The 21,697-nt window shown below is 57.0% G+C and overlaps 1 protein-coding gene across 3 annotated transcripts; it reads right to left on the minus strand.

Annotated features, from left to right (window-relative positions):
• Positions 1-7,699: 7,699 nt before the first annotated feature.
• Positions 7,700-20,300, minus strand: LOC119149345 (PILR alpha associated neural protein). Of its 3 annotated transcripts, none has more exons than XM_037390492.1 (6): positions 19,908-20,300; positions 13,553-13,621; positions 12,837-13,399; positions 12,598-12,679; positions 12,127-12,345; positions 7,700-11,992 (listed from the first exon to the last, which is right to left on the minus strand). In XM_037390492.1, exons 2-6 carry the CDS (start codon positions 13,567-13,569, stop codon positions 11,971-11,973), a joined length of 903 nt encoding a protein of 300 aa, XP_037246389.1. In that variant the 5' UTR covers positions 13,570-13,621; positions 19,908-20,300; the 3' UTR covers positions 7,700-11,970. The 3 variants fall into 3 exon arrangements, with proteins under 3 accessions (XP_037246389.1, XP_037246387.1, XP_037246388.1); XM_037390490.1 differs by having other exon boundaries at positions 12,837-13,402; positions 19,908-20,299; XM_037390491.1 differs by lacking the exon at positions 19,908-20,300 and adding an exon at positions 19,002-19,332 and having other exon boundaries at positions 12,837-13,402.
• Positions 20,301-21,697: the final 1,397 nt, after the last annotated feature.

A 21,697-nucleotide genomic window follows, 5' to 3' on the forward strand; every position in this document is an offset into this window, starting at 1 on the left:
AGTGGTGGCCTCCCCAGAGTGCTGATGCCACACGGCAGCATTTTTGAGCTGACACCTGCCAGAAAGTTTTTCCTTTTGGTATTGCAGAACAGAGTGCCTGGTGAAATCTTTACCCCAGGACACCCTGACCAACAATCGTCTCCTTCTGTCCTTGAAAGTGCTGCACTGAAAGCGCCGGGGTGCCCCATGGGCAGAAACACTTGGCCTTTCGTCACAGCGGGAGGAGCCCGGCATGCCCCCCCCGCCTGCCCCAGGGGACTGGCTCACCCCCTCACGCTCCAGCAATGTCCAGGTAATGCTCCCTCCACTCATCGCTCATTGCAGAACACTTTATACTTGATGCAGTTAATGCAGACAGAGAGCTGGCAGTCCCTCTGGCAGCTGCCAGCTCAGAAGGAGCAGAAGTGAGGTTGCCTGGACATGTACTTTAACTCTAAATGTCCTGTTTTTCCACAAGTTTGCATTTTGACGAACATAATGTTCTGAGAAGGAATGAGCTCTCACCAAGCAACATTAACTCTGTGTTAACAAAGGGGTTTGACATTGAGTTGAAGCCTGAGGACAATGCTGGCACGAGAATGAATTATCACAAGCTGGGCCGTGGGTACGCTGAGGTTGGAAATTAGAAGGAGCTTCCTACCTGCCAGTGCAAGGATCTGGAACAGCCTTTCAACAGCAGCTGTGAGGCCAGGAGACACGACTTGTTTGGGGACTGGAAGTCTCTGAGTAAGAGTATGCGATGGGGCGGCCAGCCAGGGGCCAGGGATCGCTGCCAGCCTGCTCTGCTTGGGGTGCAGGACATTCTCACGGCGACTTTGCTCTTAAAGCAGCACAAGCCCCACCGGGTGCCTGGGGTTTACCAGGACACAGTGTGCGCTGTTTGGGGCTATGGGGACAGTGTCCTGGGGACAGTGCTGCCAGTGCTGTAGGGCTGCGGTTCCCCAGGGAGCACAGGATGTGCATCCCAGCCGCCTCCAACGCACCAGGAGCAGGCACGGGAATCGGAGGGGACAGCATGTGACAGGCAGACCCAGGACAAATTGCCTTCAGGTAGCGGCTGGGTGTCTTGCAGATCTGAGGGGATTTCTGATGAGCAGAAGAGGGCTCCTCCATGCCACAGCCCAGGGGAGTGTGCACTCTGGCGAGCCGGGTACTTGGGGGCTGGGGGGAGCAGCTCCTCTGCCATCTTCGCTCATCTTCCCGTCTTCACTCATCTTCATTAATGGGGGCTGAGTACCCAGCCAGGGCCCACTGGTCAGCCCTTTCCCAGAGAGGGCAGTCAGCTGGATGTGACCAGCTTGACACAGGATGGCAAAAGGGATGAGGGAAGGGGATGCCCCAGGAGCAGCTGTCATGGGGAGAGATGGCAGCAGCTCTCCCCGGGCTGGGCGCTACAGTGAACCAGCTGCAGCTGCCTTGGAGCATCTCCTGGCTCGCTCCCTCCGGCCACCAGCCCTGGACACCAGCAGCCCCAGACACCAGCAGCCCTGGGAGCAGGCACGCAGCCCCAGCCCCCCCTGCTCCCCCGGCATCCATCCGTGCTTGCCTGCCCAGAGCAGAAATCCTGCGGGAAATACTTCACTGACAGGTCCTGGTGGATTGTACGAGCTGGGGATAGAATGGGAGTTACAGCAAACTCAGTTTTGGGTTTTTTAGTAGAAGATCAAGGCGTTGCCGGCGCGATGCCTGCACCCTGCTCAGTGATGGAGGTTAGGGGCTTCCAGCCCAGCTGTTGACTCACAACCAGGCAGAAGAGAGAAGGGAAAATTAGCATGAAGAATGTTGCTGAAATGGCTTGTGCGTGTGTGTGTTCAGAGATCAGTGTAGATATTGTATTGCTGCCTGTGTTATGGCTGCTGTGTTTAATAGATGTTTTTAATGGAATCTGATCTTTCTAAGAACACGGGCACCTCTGGGTAGAGCATTTGCCTGTATCTACAGCTCCACTGCCAGACAGGGCAGATCTTTAAGAAACAAGCTCCTCCAGAAAGCAACTTTAATTCCTGACTTCGTAACACCAGGGCTTTTTTTCTGAGCCTAGATGCCTTTGGACGTCCCAGACAGCTATTGAACCACTGGATGGCACGTCACTGTACAGAGCCCAGCTGGGCCCAGCAGGGATACAGAGCGCTCCCATGAGCGCACGTCTGTGGGCCATTCTGGGGCACAAATTTGGGATTCCAGCTTCCCCATCAAGTCCTCACTCTCTGACTGCTCTTAACTGACTGGCAGTCAGCAGAGGCCTGGAATGTGACCTTCATCTAAGCCACGTCACCTCCAGAGCAGGTTGCCTCTGGATCAAGGCTGAGGCAGGCAGGGGAGGCTCAGGCTGCTGCTCCTGAGGTAACTGGAAGGATCAGGGGAGCTGGGTGAGTGCTGAGCCTAAACAATGGCTTCAGAGTCAGAGTTGTGATCGTACTCAAATTAATTTCAAATGTGCGCAGTAACACAAGAAGCAATTTGCATAAGACGTCACATGGAGTTGCATACAATTTCGCATATTTAAACAAAATACAATAAAGCACAGCTCGGGTGGGTACGTGAAATCATTTGTGCAGCGAACCGTGCAGAGAAACGATGTACAATTATCACAGAAGAAGGAAACAAATGGCAGCAACCACCCAGGATGCAAAGTCAGCTCAGAAGTTGTGAAACACCAGCCTCTTCCTTCATCCACCATCCTGATAGATGCTTGGATGCACATTATTATTGCATGAGGATGCACTGCTTTTCCACCAGACCTTTCTGGTGCAGAGGATGGTGCTTGCTGGATATATGCTGCTACTCGCTCCTTCACGTTTGCATCCTTCGCTTCATCTTTGTAAAACGCTTTTCTCATGCGTCATTCTCCCTGGGCTTCCTAGTGCATTCATCTCCCAGTCCGAGGGACGACTCTGTCACCACGCGCCGCTGCAGGTGGCAATGTCCTTGCCCTTCAGTGGCAGGGGCCAGAGGCCACAACACTGGCTCTGGGTACCCAAGGGCAGACACTGGCAGCCTCATTTTTTGGTGGTTATCAGTGCTGCGCACGTTCAGAGTGCAGTCCCTGTGCCGTAGTTCTTGTTGCCTCTGTAGAACATAGACTCAATCACAGAATGGTTTGGGTTGGAAGGGACCTTAGAGATCATAGATCAGATGATGTGGCCTCCATCTCAGCTCCTGGAAAATTATGACCCAACAATTAATGTTAGAAAAGGAAGCTGGCAAGAAAAGGGAGCAACATCCCTTAAGTGGGAATGCATCATCCTTCAGAGTGAACACCAGGAGGGCTGGCTGAGACCTTCAAACCTGCACAAGGGACTTTCACCCCCTGACCTACATTTTATGACAATCCTGCATCTCTGACACGTGGGCTGGGTCCGCACTGCAGCAGTGAGGCTGAGCTCTGAGGGCTGAGCCATGAGCATGTACAGTCGCATCTGCTTCCCCTTCCCTCCCCAGGAGGCAGGTGGGGAGGATCCGGCTGCTGCTCCTGAGACAGCTGGAAGGATCAGGGGAGCTGGGTGAGGGCTCAGGCTAAGCCAGGGCTTCAGCATCAGCAGCACCCTGGTACCCGTGAGCTCCCAGACCTCCACTTCACCCACTTGTCTTTGGCCAGTTGTTTCCAAGCCCCCCATCTCTAAATTTCCATCCTGGTCCCTTCCTCTGACACTACTTCCCTCATCTTTTAATCCTAGCTGCAATTTCTGGCTCTGCCTGTTCTCTTCTCACCCTGCCTTTTCCTGCCCTCCTTCGTGCTCGTAACTCTCTTTAGGCCTTTGCTCAGCAGCTTTAGCTCCTCGTATTTGGGTGAGGTGAGTTGTTTCTCTGCCTGAGCATCGGCAAACAACTGCCACCAAACCTCTGAAAGAGGCAGTGTTATGCTGAGTCACCATTTCATCCCAGCCCTCCTCTAATCTGCAGGTACCCGGGGAAGATCTGTCCCTTCCTCACATGCTGCGCTCGGCATCACTGCACCGTGCAGCCAGCTACAAGTAAGCTGGCCGACCGGGGTAGCTACAGGGACCCCCTGTTTGGCCAGGGCAGCCTTTTCGGTCTTGTCGTGGAGGCCCTGATGCTTGGTACGAGAGAAATATCATCACAAAGGAGGGAACGACCCCTCTGTACCATCCCTTACAACTCCCGCTGCGTGCCCAGCCAATGCAGGGTAAGGCTAAGCAGCGCCTCGGACTTCACTGGCGTGACGCTCACTCACATGCAGTATGTCACACGGGAAAGGAATTTGCAAAGCAGAAAAAAGGCATCAGAGAGAAACCATTTCAGGCTTCAATAACTCATCCAGGTGTCGCCAGACGGGTCTGTGTCAATGTAACGAGACTGGCACAAACCTCCACTGTAGCTGTATTTAAGCATCGCGCTCCTGTTTTGGCCGATGGACACGTTCAGCTGAAGCTGCGTGCGTTCGCAGTGCGCCAGGCTGGATTCCCTGGTGCTTGGGGACAGCCACCACTGAGTGCCCCCTGGTTTGGGAAGGGCTCAGGAAGCTCCTGCTTTCTGGGTCACTTCACCAAGGCTCAGCTGGTACCTGGGAGAAGCACAACGCCTGCCCAAGCATCCTGCCTTAGGCAAAGCACCCAGGAAGCCAGCCACCCCTCAGCAGGCCAGGCTGTGCAGCAGAACTGACCAGTGCATGCTGGAGGCATCAAACGATGTTCCTCTGACATTCAGAAAATGAGTCACCCCAGGCTTGTTTGCCTGCTTGTTTGCTGAACCCTCGCGGTATGTCCAGCTGTTGACAGAGTCTGGACTTCAAACTAGACTGGCTGCCCTAGAGCTCTCCTGCCACTGGAGCTCTAACTGGGAGCCACGGGGATGCAGGACAGGTCCCCAGAGCAGAGGCTGGCATTTGTTTCGCTGCCAGATCCCTTGTGGGGATTGATCTGAAGTTGAAGATGGTTTTGCTTGTATTCTGGTCACTCCCAGAGAAAGCTGGGCTTTGGATCAATGTGGAATGCGTCACTGAATGGTCTATTATTCACCAAGTGCAATGTGCACTCGGAGACACAGCAGCCCTCAATAAAGATTCAATTCTGCCTCCAAGGATCAAAGCAGGAACGAACCAAGGGAACTACTCAACTCCTTTACGTGATGCTGAGATGAGCGGTTGCTTGTTTCAGGGTGATTCTTCGTGGTGGTTTCCAGTCGTGCATTGCTCCTAATTAAAGGGCCATCTGCAGAGCCACATCCCTTTAGCAGGGCGCGGAGGTACCTCTAACTTAAGCTGCCTGTGCCCTCCGCACCGAGGCTTACACCGAGGTAGCCCAGCTGGCCCACGCTGCTGTGCCCAGCCCTGAGGAGCAGGTGATGCCCACGGCTCCGTGGGTGCTCTCCCACCACGGCCCTCACGCCCTCAGCATCGTGCTGGCTCTCTCGCAGGGTGTGCTGCGGAGGCACACAGAGTGGTGGCAACCAACAGGGCAGGCATGGGGAGCGGGGCAGAGCTGGACTGTGTGGACTCCTGACTTCCAGCCCCAGCCCTGGAGAAGCTCCTTGAGCAGGGAAGGCAAGCAAGAGCTCTAGCTCGCTGCCAGATCCCCGTACTGACAGGCGCTTCCAGCTGACAGTTGCCTGATTTTTATTTTTTTTTTTCATAATGGGATAATTTATTGCAGGTTATAGAAGGCACTCAGCTGGAGGGAATCCCAGCTTTGGGAGATGTTTTCATAATGTTTTTCTAAAGTACTCCCTTTCCTGGGAAATCACAGCGGTCAGCAATACCTCACGCTTGTTTCTGACCACTTGTTGGGGTGATTTTCATGTGTCTTCATGTGGTTGTACAGTTTTTAGGTGTTTTTCTTTGATTTAAATGGTTGCATCCACTCCTTCTGTCTCTCCCGTCCTCCTTCTGCATGCAGCTTGCCATTCCAGCTCCCTGTCGGAGAGCAAGATGCTAGGGAGATGCTGGGGAAAGAGGCAAGGCTGGAGACTGGAAGGGTGGGAGATGCTGGGGAAGGAAGCAAGGCTGGACACTGGGAAGGAGGCAAAGCTGGAGACTGCGAAGGGAGGGAGATGCTGGTGAAGGAGGCAAGGCTGGAGACCTGGAAGGGTGAGAGATGCTGGTGAAGGAGGCAAGGCTGGAGACCTGGAAGGTAGGGAGATGCTGGGGAAGCAGGCAAAGATGAAGACCTGGAAGGGAGGGAGATGCTGGGGAAGGATGTAGGGCTGGGACCAGATTGGAAGGGTGGGAAGTCAACACGAGTGGGTGGGCAAGAGTGATGTAGTGGGGAGTGGTGATGGGAAGGGACTAGAACAGCTTTTCAGGAATCCATAAGAAAATGGGGCAGCTCATGGAGCTCCTCCTGTGAGGCAGAGGGCGAGTCCTGGTGAGGAAAGGGACCGTTTGACTGAGTGCCTGCAGCCTCAGCCTGTGCCGAGAGGGCACCGGAGGGAAAGCACCTGATGACAGAGGAGTCAGCAAGAAAGGCTGAAGCTCTGGCTGGAAGCAGATGAGGTTTGTGCAAGACGTTCCACTGTGCTGATGAGTACATGAGGCTGTGATTTCAGCACAGTGAGAATCTCTCGCCTCCTCAGTCAAGTCTCTCCAGCTGCCCAGCCCCAGAGCCGCTCCATGTGGTTGACTAGACAGAATCAGCAGGGGGGGCAGGGAGCTGGTGACCAGCCACCTAAAGCAACAAGGGTGAGGGGCTTCGTCCTGCCACACTTGGCACAGGGGCAGCAGAGGTGCTGCCCAGCCTCCCATGTGTGCTTTCCCTGGGACAGCCACTGCAGGCACCTCTGCCCTCCGATGGGCCCGGGGCCACCTCCAGCCCACAGAGATGCTGTCCAGGGGACAGGGTGTCATGTGGAGGGGTCTGGCCCTGTGGCGGGACGTGGTCCTGGGTCCTTCCAGTGGGCAGAGACCCCAGGACAGAGTCCAAGGTCAGGGCTGGGGAGCCTGCTCCTTCCTCAGACAGTAATGCAGCAGGTCAGGGACATCTCCGATGCCCGAAGGACCCGGACAGTGAGCGGGCAAAGGGAGGGGGGGGCGGGGACTGTCCCCAGCGTCCAGAAATCCTCCTACCATTGCTGGGGAGCAGCCCTTCAGAGCAGCCACCATGCCCGGTACTGGTCTCAAGGACCCTCTCCGTGCCCACCCCAGCACCCAGCACAGTCGGGACTTGTGAAGTGGGGGAGCTGCAGGAGACAAGGATGCTTAATTACAGAGCAGCCCTGGAAACCAGCAACAGCAGCGGCACTGTGGCCAGGAGGGGAGGCAGCAGGGCTGTAAATAGAAATTGCGGAGGCAGCCGCGGGGAACAGCGAGGGAGGCTTCTGCGCCAGCATCACTCCATCTCCCTCCCTTCCCCTCAGCTTCTCTCACCTCTCCTGGCCATCCTGGCTCCCAGCACAGGCTGGTGTGGGACCAGCAGCCCCAAAGCGTGGCTGGGAGGCAGTAGCTCCGGAGGTAGAACAGTCACCCTTGGTGGAGAAGGGGATGTGCAAGGCCTCCTCCATCAGGTGCCACCTCCCGTGGAAATGCAGGAAGAGGGTCAAAGAGCCTCCTTGGCCAGCAAGGAGACCAAGGCGAGATGGATGTGGGGCCAAACTGGCCCATCTACCCCCCGCCAGGAGAGACTGTGAAATGCCAGATGCCTGAGTCCCTGCCCACTGCGGTCTGCCCAGGACGAAGTCCCCCTCATCCCACCCTGACATCTCCGTCACAGCCTCTGCCACAGCAGCAAGTGCTCTGCTTCCAGTATTTTGCAAAGGTTTATTTAAAAATGTTGAAACTAACATCCCACAAGAATTGAATATTTCACCACAAGGAGAAGAGAATTCCTACAAAAATATATATCACAGCGCACAAGGGCAGGGGAGGAGGAAGAGCGAGACTGAGCAGGGAAGCAGGAGGGAGGACGGAGGGGAGGATGGGAGCCGCAGCAGAACGAGACCAAGTGGCAAAGGTAGAACAAGAAAGGAGCGGGGAGAGTGAAACAGTAGGAGAGGAGAAATAACTGGGAGGGAGACTGTGGTGCAGGACAGGAATGGGAAATGGGGAAACAGTGGGAGAGGGAAAACAACAGGAAAAAAGGAGTAGAGAGCTGGCAGTCGGTGAAGGAAGGGGGTCGCCCTCTATGGTCTTCCCAAGGTAGGGGCAGGACTATGGGGAGACATCAGCAGGGGTGCAGCTGGGGGCTGGAATTTGGCCCGGGGCTTTTGTGCTGCAGGACTTGGCTCTAAGGCTGTGCCATCGACATGGTTTGTCAGAGTGAAAAACCAAAACCGCACTTTAATTCAGAACAGTGTGAAGGTGATTGTGTTTGAGAACTTGTGGGGAATGAACAAACCGCTCCTTTCCAAACGTTTTTCCTTATTGGGAAAGGGAGTGGGGAATGAAGGGGCCAGATTTGGAAGGGCACTTAGGTGCCGTTGAGGAAGAGGTAGATAACCCTCTCTGAAGCCGTGGGATGCTCAGCTGGATGCGAGTCCCTGGGAAGTGGACCGGAGGAGCGATGTGGAAGCAGTGCCTTCTGTTGCCTACCAGTTGCCACCAACCAGATGGGAAAGCCCAAGCAGGATTTGGCCTTGTGGTCATACGCTCTGGTGGGTAAACAGCGGGAGACTCCAGTGTCTGCTCCAAACCAGTACAGGGCAGAGGAGAGAGATCCTTCCCCAGACCTTCCCACTGCACTCATGGAAAGACCACCTTTGCACTAACGAAGCCAGGACCCTCAAGGAGCTGAGCAGAGACATGGTTCCTCCAGCTCACCCACCCACCTGGATGTTCCCTTTTAATTGTGCAGAAAGGTTAGGCAGGCTCAGCCCAAGGCTGTGAACATTTTCCATTGGTTTCCCCACCCACTTTTCTCTCTGTGAAATTGCCACTGGAAAAAATGAATCCAAACCTTTCTCTTCCAGTCACCTAGAAGGCAGGGAAACCTGATAAGCTGTGACTGGGAAGGTGCTGGCCTCTGCCCTGGATTGGAACTTGGTGCCGTCAGCCCGTCCATGTGCGCATCTCGCAGTGTCAGCCTGGCCCAGGGCGAGGGGCTGCAGGCACGCTCTGCCTCCAGTCCGTGGTGGGGAAGATGGTTTCTAAGGCTCCAGCCATGGAGAAAACAGATCCAGTGAGATTATTTATTGACTGGAAGAATGTTTGTGTGCCCACATGTGTTTTGAACATTTTGTTCCAGGGACAAAATGTAGCAGGGCAGGACAATGAAGTTGTTTCCCGTATCTAACCTGTTTCACGTGAGAGAGTGGATGACTGTTCTAAAAACATGTTTGGCTAGAAAAATTGGTCTTGGAAAAGATGTTCAGCTTATCCAAGCTCCTGTCATTTGAATAGTTTTCTCTACTGCATTCTCCAGTTTCCCCCTTACCACAGTATCCGTGAAAAGCTTTTCTCCCTGGAGGTACTTTGACCAAAACCAGAGGCACGTTAAAAGCGGAGGAAAAAACCCAAACCACCAAAATCTGATTTGTTTGCAGAGTTTACAAAAGCCTGGCCAGCTGAGCGCAGGGCTTCCCCATGTCAAGCGTTGGAAAATATTTCCACTGCATCTCCTGCAGCACCCTGCCGCTTTCTTACAGACCTGCTCTCCACGCCACGCGTGGGAAGGGAAAGTCCAGGGACAGCCCTTGAAGTGGTAGAGTCTAAACTCTGGCCTTATTTCAACAAGCCCTATTGATCAAAGAGCAATCTAATTAATCTGGTCTGGAAGATTATTTAAACCAGTTCAAGGCATTGTATTGTAAACTGCCAGCGCTGAGCAGCGCAGCCCCTTGCAGCCCATGTGTGGCTGCGCCAGCCGGAGGGGCAACAGCCCCGAGCTGCTCCCGGTTGGCAGGGGCAGCGGGCTGAACATCCGCCAGAGCCCTGAACGGAGCCTGAGTAAGGAAAAGGCTCGGTAATAGATTGATCCAAGGTAAAGCAATAATATACCCTGCTATAAGCGGAGACTCAAACTGCACTTAGACTGGAGACCTCCAGAGTCCTTTTCCGCCTACATCTTTCAGCCATTTGCTGCTTTTAATAAGCCAGTAATTTTATTTGACCTGTCATTTTCTCCAAATCTCTACTGTTTTTTGTGAAGCTTATGGCAATTTACACTCTCATTTAAATGTCCTTCACGGTGAGTCAGATGGGACCCATGATCACCCAATAGTTCAGCTGGGTAAATGGGCAGAACCAGGACTCTTATGAAATTCCCTGCGCTTTGTCCTATAAAGAATAGGCTTTTACTGAAGAGATAAAGGATGAAAGGGCCATTTCCTCCTCTCCAAGATGACTTTTGTCAGAGACTTTGAATGGTGCATTTGGGCCTTCAAATTGTGGGTGATTCTCCTGACTCTGGGCACATGAGCCCAGCAGCTGCAGGTGTTGCACGGTGCAGGGACAACCTGCCCTAAGCCTGCATCGCTGCCGCTCAGTGCCTCGTGGTGTGGCATCTGTGAATTGCTTCAAGGGTGCCCACAAAAGCTGATGGAGAGCAATGACTGTCACGAAGCTCAAATTTGCCATTTCACAGTTCCTCAAAGGGACACCCAGGGGTCCACATGTAGGAAGAGGTTGAGATGGGCTGATCTGGCTCACCCACACAGCTGACAGCGCGGCCACCTGCCCTACGGACCACTGCAGCCCCAAAGTACACGCTCAGGCAACTGGTGTGCACCCGTACCTGTGCCATTGGTTTTGGTCCCCAGCCATCTGGAGCAAGACACTCACGAAAGTTGGCACCCCCCATATACCCTCTCCCATGCCCTTGGCAAGTGCTGCTTCAGGGGTCTCCAGTCACCTTCCAGGAGAGACCTGTCAGCAGTACGGGGCAGCCTTCCAAACGTTCCCAAGGTCAACTCAAAATTGCTCTTTGTCATCCCAGGCACAGTCACATCTGCTGCTTGTTGCCTGCGGCATGAGCGTCTGAAAGCAATTCCCTACCTCAGCCCGGCCAAAACTCGAGTTCATCATGCCCAGCTGTGTCTGCGTGCCACGCTTTAGCTGCTTTGGCAGCATCCCGATGCACAGGACGCTTGGTGAGTAACGTGATGGGCGGAGGGTCCACCTCGAATGTTCTGAAGGACATCACCATAGAATGATGTTCTCCAGAAAAACCTTGCTGAAGTGGGCTGGCGGGGTGGAGGGGGACAGCAAGGAGGCTTCCAAGAGATCAAGACATTTGGAAAGCTAAAGGAACGTTTTCCAACTTTAACTGGCAAGAGAAGTGGCGGAGGGGAGTAACTGAAAGAAAAAAAACTGGGGACAGAGAGATGAAGAAAGATACAAGCTGAAGAGAAAAAACAGAAGAGCGTTAGGCAGAAAGAAAATGGAAAGCAGTTAATATCTTCTGTCTAGGGGGGAGGTCACATTTCCTTCAAGGAAATGGCTTGCTGGGGGGGGGGCGGGTGCTGTGCAGGCCTCTTCTGCCCAAGCCTCACCCCCACTTGGGACCCTTGGGAGGGCCAGCGCCTTGGGAGCAGAAGAACCTGCCATCACCCAAGTCCCGGCTCAGGGGAGCCCCAGCCCCGGCAGGCAATCCTACAGCACCCAACTCCAACGCTCACTTCAAAGCACATGACATGGGAAGGGACACAGAGGGGGTTGGGGCCCATGGGGACAGGGGTACACCTTTCCACCTTGCCTACCCCCGATGTCAGGCATGCACTGGTGGGAGAGTCACGGAGATCCAAGTGTGTGTGTCTGCGTGTGTGCTAGGAGAGGGGCCAGGGGGGCAAGATGTCACACCACCACCAGCCACCTCCCCTCCCACCATCCTGCTCTCTCATCACCCTGTTCTGCATGGGCTGGGGTGGGGGTGGGGGGAAGTCCCCAACCTTCCCCCAGCAGGTTGGAGGACCAGCCCATCCATTTGCCCAGGCACGTCCTGGTGGAGTGAGTTAGTAATGGTGGTGGTGGGCCGTGGCACAAGGAGGTCTTTTTTTTCCTGGGGTAGCAGAGGCGGCGGGAGTCTGTGCTCGCTGGCTGTGACGGGAGGCTGGGGGGAGCCAGCTCTGCTTCTCCCGTGAGCATCACAGGTTCACCAGTGGGATTCTGGGGGGGAAAGGGAATTGGAAATCAATTAGCAACGGGTGCTCACACTGCCACACTGCCCCCGTTAACCGGCTGGCTCCTCTGGCCTGCCCCAGCCTGCCCGTCCCCGCCGCCCCGGCTCACCAGCCACTCACCGGTTGAGCTGGAAAGCCGTGCTCTTCCCATGGCCCCCCAGTTTCTCCTGGCCCTGCCTGGACTCCTCCTGCTCAGGTGTGGGGGCCAGGGAGTCTCCGTAGGGTCCCAGGATGCTGACGGTGGTGGGGGAGAGGTCCGTGAGGGGCTGCTGGCTCTCCTGCTGCCTCCCACCGCTCTGCTGCCCCGAGTGACGCCGGCGCTTCTGGTTACGGTCCCAGCTTTGGAGAGAGACCAGGGGTGATGCAGAGTGCCCACTTGGGCAAGCAGCAGTCCCCGCAGCAGAGAGGTTTGTGGGATCCCGCTATGCTTGGCCCGAGAGCCCAGCTCGCCATGTGCCAAACTTCGCAAGGGTTGGTGGCACCAGACCTGCATCCCTGGGGCAAATGGCTCCCAAACCCACTGGCCTTCCTGCCCAGCCACATGCAGGCACTGGCGTGGTGACACCCTCCACCGGGCCAGCCCCCACTCACCAGAATTTGAATATAATCCCGGTGGCAACTAGGACAATGATGATGGAGATGGTGATGGTGACGTACAGCTGGGGGTCCACACCTGTGAGACAGAGGAGGAGAGGGGGGTGTGACGGCCACCCCCACCAGTCCCCGGAGAGCAGCAGTGCAAGGGGAGGTTGCTGCCAGGGCTCTTGTGAATTTCTGCAGGAGCTGCTCCTGCGGGGACTGGGGGCAAAAGGAGCAAAGGGCAGATATACCTTCCCCCCGGGGCCCAAACAAGAAGGGCCGTAGGGTGGCCGGGGTCTCCCGCAGGTTGAGTCCCGCATTGTGCAGGAGCGAGTGGGAGTTGGGCTGCGCCGTTGCCATCCCGTGTGGCGACACAAAGGTGTATCCCAGCGGTGGGAAGCCTGGGTTGGCCGAATTGGTGTCCCCTCCATCCTCATCCGACACTGTGGGACCCCAGACGATGGCCCAGGGGTACTGGGAGGAGGGCATGCCGTCCTCAAAGCCAGAGGGGGTGGCAGGGCGGACTCCTGCTGCCTGGCGCCTCAGCCGCACGACGTGCCGCAGCTCTCCCCCCCGGGGGGGCAGGGACCGCTGGCGTGGCAGGGCGAAGCGAGCATCCCTCTCCGGCAGCGAGGTCCTGTCCCAAATGCAAATGGACCGTGGGGCTGAGGGGCTCCGACGGGTGCACAGAGGCCGAGTGGCTGCTGGACCCCGAGAACGAAGAGACCAGACACCAGGAGGAGGGACGGCCAGGACCAGGAGGAGGAGATGCCAAAGCTGCAGGGAGTGGATGCAGGAGAGGAGTGGAGGCATCCTGCTGCAGGGTGGGGAGGAGGAAGAGGAGAGCCTTACGTGAGACATCCCTCCCATCAAAAAGCCAAGCCCGGAGCAGCCGGGAGCAGCCCACCACCCACGCTCCCGTCATCTTCCCGCATCACCAGTGAATTGTGGGAAGCCGTGAACCTACCAAGCACTGGGCTCCATCTCAGATGCAACAGCGTCTTTGCTCAGCGAGGATCCCGTCTCATCTTCTTCACTGGGAACCAAAAGGGGGAGGTGTCAGCGTCGCCTCACCCGGCTGTGACCGCTGTCTCCCTGGAGGAGGCCACCTCCAAAAAAAGGGCAAGCTCCTGGCCCCAGTGGGAGGAGCAGCTGGGCACCCATGCACCCGCACGTGCCCCCGTCGTGCCCCCCATCACCCACGCGCTCTGCCATGCAGAGGTGCATCGTCCCCCAACCCCGGCACCATGCAGCAGCACGCGCATCAGCGTGTGCACATGGAAGCGAGGAGCAATCTCTGGAGCACACGTGTGGAGGCACATGCGCAGCTTCCGTGGGGACTCGCCCGTCTGAGGGCCGAGAGGGGGATTCGGCATCTTTGTTTGCTTATTGCTGGACCAAGTTGGAATCTTAATTCCTGTGTTTATTTATAGTGTAAAGCGTGTAATCCGTTTATTTAAAAAAGAGCCTCTTCATTGTGTGCCGGTGAGGGAGCGAGAGGGGAAGCACGAGAGTGATAAACCAAGGCAACTGAGAGAGTGAATCAGCGAGAAAAGTCCAGCCTTACTAAAGAATTTAAGAGCAAAAATACACCTATCAAATATTTAGTATTTACTTTCCTCTTAGCTAACATGGAATTACCTTCCCACACTCCTTGTCCTAGTGTCCTCCGCACTCTCCTGTCCCACCCTTCCTCTGCTGTTCCTCCCCCTTCTCTCCCACCTTCCCAGGGCGAGCAGCACTAGGCAGCAGTGGGGACAGGGAGTGAGGGCTGGTCCCCCCCGGCCGGATTTCTGCACCGGCACCCTTTGGCATCGGTCCGGCAGTGGCACAGCTGCCCTTCATGCTGCCTGCCCCTTCCCTTGGCCGGGCACAGCGCAGTGCCAGCGCTTCCCTGCAAGCCATTGTGTGCCTGACCTGGGATCCTCTCTGCAACAAAGGCTGCATGCACACACGCACACAGAAATCATTCACGATATTCAGCTCGCTCCCTCCTCGTGAAGGGGAAAGCACGAATGCCGACAGCCCATGGTCATGCTCTTCCATGGCTGCTGGGCTGCAGAAACGGGGATGCTCGGCCGAGGCAGCCAATGTGGAGGGCAAGCCCGCACCTCGCACCTCCCCGGGGGTTCCTGCCGTCCCCTCCTGCCCAGCTCATGCCCTGATCCAAAACCCCAGCCCCTCCCCAACGGGGGGCTTCCCCTTGCTGTGGGAAGAGCCCGGGTGCTGTAGTAAGGGGACTCATGCCCCTGCTGTCCACCTGAGGATAGGGGCTGGGAGGAACAGCACCCAAGAGCGAGTGGCTGTCTAGCTCCTGCTGCATTAACTGGGGATATTTTTAGTTTCTTTCTGTTAAATATTTAAACAAAGTTCACAGGGAAAAAAAGGAATTGTCAGCTAATGTGCCCTGCCTTTCCCTCCAGGGCAAGATCAGTCTCTGGAGGGATCCTGAGATGAAGATGAGGAGAAAAGAGCAGCTATTCTCAGCATTTCTTTGTACTTTGCTCCTGAACCTCTTTAGCCTTGGAGGGGGCTCAGTATTAAAATGCAGCTCTGCAGAGAAGCAGCAGAATGGAGCAAGTTTCTTCCCAGGCCAGAGGCTGGCGAGGTCTTGGCCACCTGGATTATGGTCACGATGCCATGGAAGATCATGACTGGCAACACAGATTCGTGACAGAATTCCTTTAGGACTTTGGAAAAGGAGGGAATTCCAAGCATCAGGGACCTCCTCAAGCGAGTCCCCAGGTTAGAGGGCACCCAAACGCCACAAATGATCTCAAGGTGGCCTGGGGCCATGCCTGGGACTCACCGTGGGACAGCAGCTCCCTGGGGTGAAAAGCCTGCTCTGCTCGTGGCATGGCACTCTCTGTTACAGCTCCGGGCCTGGGGGCCTGGGGGCTGTTTTGCATCAGGCAAGAGGAGACGTGGCTCTCGGCAGTGCCAGCCTTGGAGCGGAGATCTGCTCTGGGTGCAGGCAGACCCCTGTGCGTGCCAGCCCCGTGGAGCAGCGCGGTACGTCAGGGGTGTACTCCTTCTAACGCAGATGGCTCCACCAGCGCCTGGGTGTAGGGGCAAGGCGTGTCGGGTCACCTAGCTCACTGCCCCCTCCCTCCTGCCTGTTGGGATGTTTTATGATGAAGACCTCGCTGTAGCTCTCGGCTGAGGTTGCGAGACCCAGCAGCAGCACCCCAGGCCATGGATTCCCAGGGTCCAAAAGCCTCGGAATGAGCAACCCTACAGAGCCAAATCCTGAATTGCTTTCACACCCAGTAGTCTGAATTTCTGCCCTATCGAGCACGTAATGGCCCTAACGGGAGCTGAGGGGAAGGAGCGAGCCCCAGTGCCAGCCTCCTCGCGTACATGTAATGCTGTGGCAGTGACAGCTGGGCACCCTCAGACCCCAGGCATCGCTGTGCATGGGTCCTTCTGCTGACGGTGAGGGGCAGGTGAGCTCCACATGCCCCGACCCCAACGGTGGCTCCAGCTGACTGCCCCAACGAGGCCACGTCAGTCAGTCTCAGTCAACGCACCCCGGGTTGCTGATCATCTCGTGGCCGGAGAGCAGCTGGGGGAAGCACAGAGGTGTCTCCCCTAGCATGAACGCCGTGCGAGCAAAGGAAGGTGTCAGGTGGAGATGCCGGCCAGCGCGGGCTGGACTCCACGGCACATGTAGCATGGATGTCCCGGCGGCTTGTTGACAAAGCAGCAGCCAAGGCGCGTCTGCGGCAGCCTGCAGTGAGCCGCCGGCAGTGGGCATTGCGCCCCGGGCACGGACCCTGCTGTGCTGGAGGGCAAGCGGGTCAGCTCGGTGTGCAGCTCCCGGTACGGATGCTGAGTAAACCCGTAGCTCCTCAGAGAGAAGAAGCCAATGCTTCCACTACCTGGATGTATAAACCCCAGTATCCACACAACCCTCAAGGGTTCAAGGGGCCTTTGTGTGCCAGAGCAGAGAGACTGGATTCCTGCACCAGTACCACATGGCATGGCTCTTGTTTTCAGATCTGTTTCCCAAGTCTAATTGTGATGAAAATGGACAAGGCTACGCCCAGGGTCCAGAGACAGACCTGGGTATTTTCACTCTAGGTACAGAGCCTTCATTGCAGCGTTCCAGTCCTGTGATGCACAGATGACAGAGTGTGAATGACAAAGCTATTTCCCCAGGGCACTTCATTGAGCTCAGTTTGTGAATCTTGGTGCTTGAAAGCCGTGAGTAAGAATTACACTGCTCTTTGCTTCTGCATATGGATCCCACTACCGGTCCAGACCAGAGATCCCTGGGGCTAATCTATTAGGAGCCGCTCTTGTTGCATTTGCAGGATGGAAGCACGAATCCTGCTGCTGTTCCCCAGCGTCAGGGACCCAGCTGTGCTTCCTCCCTCTTTGTAAGCCTCCCGCAGCACGGACCCGCCGCTGCTGGGAGGTGAGAAAGCAGATCGCAGCAGCCATGCCCCAAAGCGTGTTACCCAGTTCACCAAGGGGGCTGGGAACTGACAAGCTAAGTGATGGCTAGGAGCAAAACCTGCTGCGCCCCTGCTCTGGGCAGGGAGCACAGACTAAACCCCGAAAGTGACACCCTGAGCTCCAGAGTTCAGGGGCTACCACGCCCAGGGAAGCCCTAGGACTTGCTGCCCATAACTCCTCTGTGGCCAGGACTCTTGCATACTGTGGTCCCAAAGATAAATCCTCTCCAAACATAAAAGCCGTCACAGGAATAACAGAGCTGAGGTGCCGGCCGTGTGCAAGCAATACCCACGCCGTAGATCCCTTGCATCAAATGCCATCTGTAACCTTCTGCTACAAAATGCTGAAGTTTGACAAATTCAAATGAGGAACAATACTATTAATAAAGAGGGTCATACACTAGCACAAATGCGCCCAGGCAGGCGGTGTGTTCCCTACCGCCTGGAGCCTTCGCGTGGCTGTATTTCTAAAAGAGATGCTACAGTTCGATCAGAAGTTATGGGCTTGATGCAGAAAATGAAATTGGTGAAATTCTCTGGCCTGTGCTCTGCTGTAGGTCAGGCTCGATGATCAAAATGGTCCCTCCGGCCTTAAAATCTGAGAATCTCCCAGCTTTCTGGCTGCCTAGGCAAGATCAGCCCTGACTGGAGAGCAATTGGATGAAGCCGAGCATACACAAGCCGTGTTAGCCAGGAGCGGGTAGAGTCTCCTTCCATCCGGGGATGGGAAACGAGTTGCACCCGATTCTGTCTGACTCGGCTGGCAGATGATGATCTATCTGTATTTTTGTAACATCTCGAGCTTGACTGCTGTGATACTGTGCCTCTAGGAATGAAGCTGCCTGCTCTCTGAGCGCTCCAGCTAGTTCAGAATGCAGCAGTCTGTTTGCTCGGTGACTCGAGCTGCCGGGAACGCATCACCATGCCTCTCTGCACCCCACATCGCATCACCTTCGGGCACAGAGTCTGGTCCAAGGTCTCCAAGCCAGCATTCAAAGCCCAGCATGGGACAGGCCCCAGTGACCTAAGCAATCAATCACCTCTCCTTATGCAGCGATGACCTCACATGACGGATATATTCCACTGGAACAATGAAATTGCCAACCGGTTTGGGGAGAGGGGTAAGGGATGGAAGAAGGGGAAAGAGGCTTATGACCCTGAGGAACAGAACATTCACAAGAGCTGGGCCAAGATTATGAAACTTACTGCCGGCTGAAATAACGCTCGCCATTAGCAACCCCACAGCACCGAGAGCTTCATGCAAATCCTTCCTTCACCCAGCTCCCCCCCCCCCCCCCCCCCCCCCAAGCAATGATCCCACTCAAAATAGTGATAAAAAATCAAAACAAACCTGAGGAGGACTCAGCCCTCCTCGCAGAGAAAGAACGCTAGGTTGGTTGTCATTTTTTAACTCCCAGCCAGCATTAAGGGCTATGGTGACAGCTACCGATACTAGGCTGTGCTCTGGGACCGTAGAACCTAGCAGCTATCTCCAAGCACCCAGCAGAGCAAGTTTAGGCACAGTGAGCCCCCACCACCACACTGCCCAGTGCCCCAGGCACCCCACGCCTATATTCTTCTCAGTGGCCATGAACATCCCAGAGCTGGTGGTCCAAGAGGCAGAGATGCAGGCATTTCTGGTTTGGTAGCTGGAAGCGTGAACCCCGGTGCTGGCGAGAAGGGGTTATATATATGTCCTGCTGTATTTGGCTGGGTGGGGACGGGGAAAGGGAGGAATCCCAGAACAGCTACCCCAGGGAGGTAATTCTGCTGCCCTTGGAGGAGTTATGGCAGCTGGGAGCGGGAATCCGAATGCTGGTGCCCTGGGCTGGGAGATGCCGAGGCCACCCAAGGAAGGAGTTCCCGCTGCGTGGGGTTCAGGGGGCGACAGCGCCGAGTGGGCTGGGGCTGGGGGATAGCAGCCTGAATGCAGTGGCTCACGTCAGGAGGCTCTACCTGGCATCTGAGGCTCAGAGGGTTGGTGGCAGTGCCCAGGAGGATCCGGCAGGACCGCGGAGGGGCTGACACCGCTTGCCCTGTGTCAGTGCAGGTCCTGCAGCGTTCGGTGACCGCCGGTGGGAATTGCTGTGCCAGGGCACCAGGCGAGCACTTACGGGCTGGGTCTGGAAATCCGGGTCTGGGGCAGAACCGGGGCTGGAAGGGCGATGGTGCATTTGGACGTCTGAGGGAATGAGCGTGTGAAGCCCATGAATGGTCCTCTGAGCTCAAGTCTCCTGCATTTGGGAACTGTGAGTGTGGCCCCTTTCCAAGCAGCACTCTAGGATGCCGGTCCCCTGCCATCTAGTGCCTGCCTGCAATACATGTCATGAGTCTGCCAATCTCCTGCCTCCCAGTTTCCTACTGTTCCCGGGCATCCGAGTGCTTCAGGTGCTGAGTCTCCACGGCTGAGCGGCTCCCCCTGGCACGGTGCACCCCCGGCCAGCCGCGGGAGGGACTGACCCCTCCGGTTCCTTCCTCCAGCTGCGCCAATTTGGCTGAAGTCGCCTTCCTCAGCGCAGGCTCCAGTGCTCCAGCACAACAGGTTTTGTGATGGAGCCCAGAGCTGGAGGGCGAGAGGCAGCGATGCCTCGGCTGTGCCCCCTCCCTCCCCGCGCCTCGGGCACCCCCTGCCCCAGACTGAGCGGGGGTGGGGGGTGGGGGGTGGTTAGGAAGGAGATAGCCGGCTAGAAGGAGACAGAGCACCTAGATGGGGAGAGGGAAAAGAAAAACGGGGGAGAAAGGACACAGGGAAGGAGACGGGGAAAGATGACTTGGAGCCGGGCGTGCATCCCTCCCTGCCCCTCGCCCCCGCAGCCCCATCGCCGCCCCGTCCCCAAGCCCGGGCTGGGAGGATGAACTTACCTTGCGGGGAGCCGAGTGGGGCGCAGCCGGGGCGGCGGAGCAGGGGGCTGGGGGAGCACAGCTGCTGCTGCCGGTGCCTCTCATGGCCAGGACGAAGGAAGGAGAGGAGGAGGAGGAGGAGGAGGAGGAAGGTTTGATGAGGCTGAGCCCTGGCTGAGGGAGAGGGAGCGAGAGATGCCTTGAAATAAACAGCTGCCGAGGACTGGTCCAGCCCCTCTTTCTCTCTCTCCGTCTCTGTCTCTCTCGCTCGCTGCCTGCCGTTAACCCCATGGCTGCTGGCACGGGCGCGTCCGGCACCGTGCCCCCCGCTGCAGCCCGGGGAGCCGGGCGGGGGAGCCGGGCGGGGGGCACCGCGTGTCCCCCCCCGGCCCGGGAGCCCCCTGCCCCGCCTGTGACGGCTCCTGCCGCTGCCGCCCGCGCTGCGCTCCCGCCACCCCGCGCCCGCCGCCCGCCGGACCTGCCCCCCGCCGCCTCCCGCCGCTGCCCGCTCAGCCCGGCTCGGCTCGGCTCGGCACAGCACGGCACGGCACGGCACGGCTCGGCTCGGCCCGGCCCCGCTCCCCCAGCTCGTCGGTTATTTCGGGATCTTCACAGGAAGCGATTAGGTTGCCATGGAGAGAGGTGTCTCCAAGGGACCCGTCGCTCCAGCTCGCTCCAGCGAATGCCACCCCCGGACGGGTCCGTCCTTGGGGGCGGAGGCCCCCCGCCCCGGGATCCCCCTCCGCCGGGCCGCCCCCCGGGCTCACCCCCCCGCCGCCCCCTCCCCGCCCCGCAGCAGCCCCCTCGGGGAGATGCCACCCCCCGGCCGCCGGTCCCGTCCCCCCGTCGCCCCCGTCCCCGCGTCCATCATCCCCGGGTTTGGCGCCGCCGTACCGGGGCGGCTTCCCGGCGGGTGGGCGGCGGGGGCTGGCCGAGGCTCACGGGCAGCGCCCAGAGCCGCCCACGCGTGGGCCGGGTGGGACACATGGGTGCTGTGGGGAGCAATGGGGGTGTGTCTGTCCAAGGTGGGTTTCCCCATTGAGGGATCACCCAGGTCGTTTGAACGTGTCCCCAAGCGCGTTTTATGCCGGGGATGGATGGGATGTGTCTGGAAATGGCAGGGATGTGACAGCGAAAGTAAAGAAGCTGATTTGCCTTTGAGGGGCCGGGTATTTCATGGGGAAAATCTCCCTCCACCATCAAGTACCAGACAGAGAGCACAGTCCAAATCAGAAGGGAGCAGCTCAGCAACCAACAGGCGAGAGAAGAAAGTCAATGACAGAAAGACAGTTTCCACTCCAGGGTCTGAAATATGAGGAAGCAAAAAAGTAATTTCCTCAGATCCTCAGAAACAATCAAACTTTTCATCATAAAGCAATGAGGAAAGACTGCGACTGACCCTGGGAAAAAACAGAAAGAAATAGTAGAGACAGCACCGAGCTGTAAACCAACCTGCGTTGCCTCGGGAGCGGGCACTGTGACAAATGGACACAGCACCAGTCCTGAGCACAGCAGGATGCCTGCGGCAGGTCATGGCAACTTCGGACAGAGTCCATTGTTCTCCATCAGGCCTCCCGGAGCTCCCGTGCTAACAAACCAGGCTGATCCAAGATTTCCCATGTTGGGATGTTCCGAGTTTTGCACGTGTTTGGGAGAGTCAACAGGTTTTTCACGTGTTTGAGAGCAACGCTGGGGTGTGTTTGGGCGCATCGGCAGGGGGATGCAGTTGTGTTAAGGCATATGGTCGCTGGGAGGTTGGGGCCTGGGAGGACGGTGCTGGCGGGGTGGGGGAATGTCATGTCACGTCGCTA

The sequence above is a fragment of the Falco rusticolus genome, chromosome 5, assembly GCF_015220075.1.
Source record: "Falco rusticolus isolate bFalRus1 chromosome 5, bFalRus1.pri, whole genome shotgun sequence".
NCBI classification, from domain to species: domain Eukaryota; kingdom Metazoa; phylum Chordata; class Aves; order Falconiformes; family Falconidae; genus Falco; species Falco rusticolus.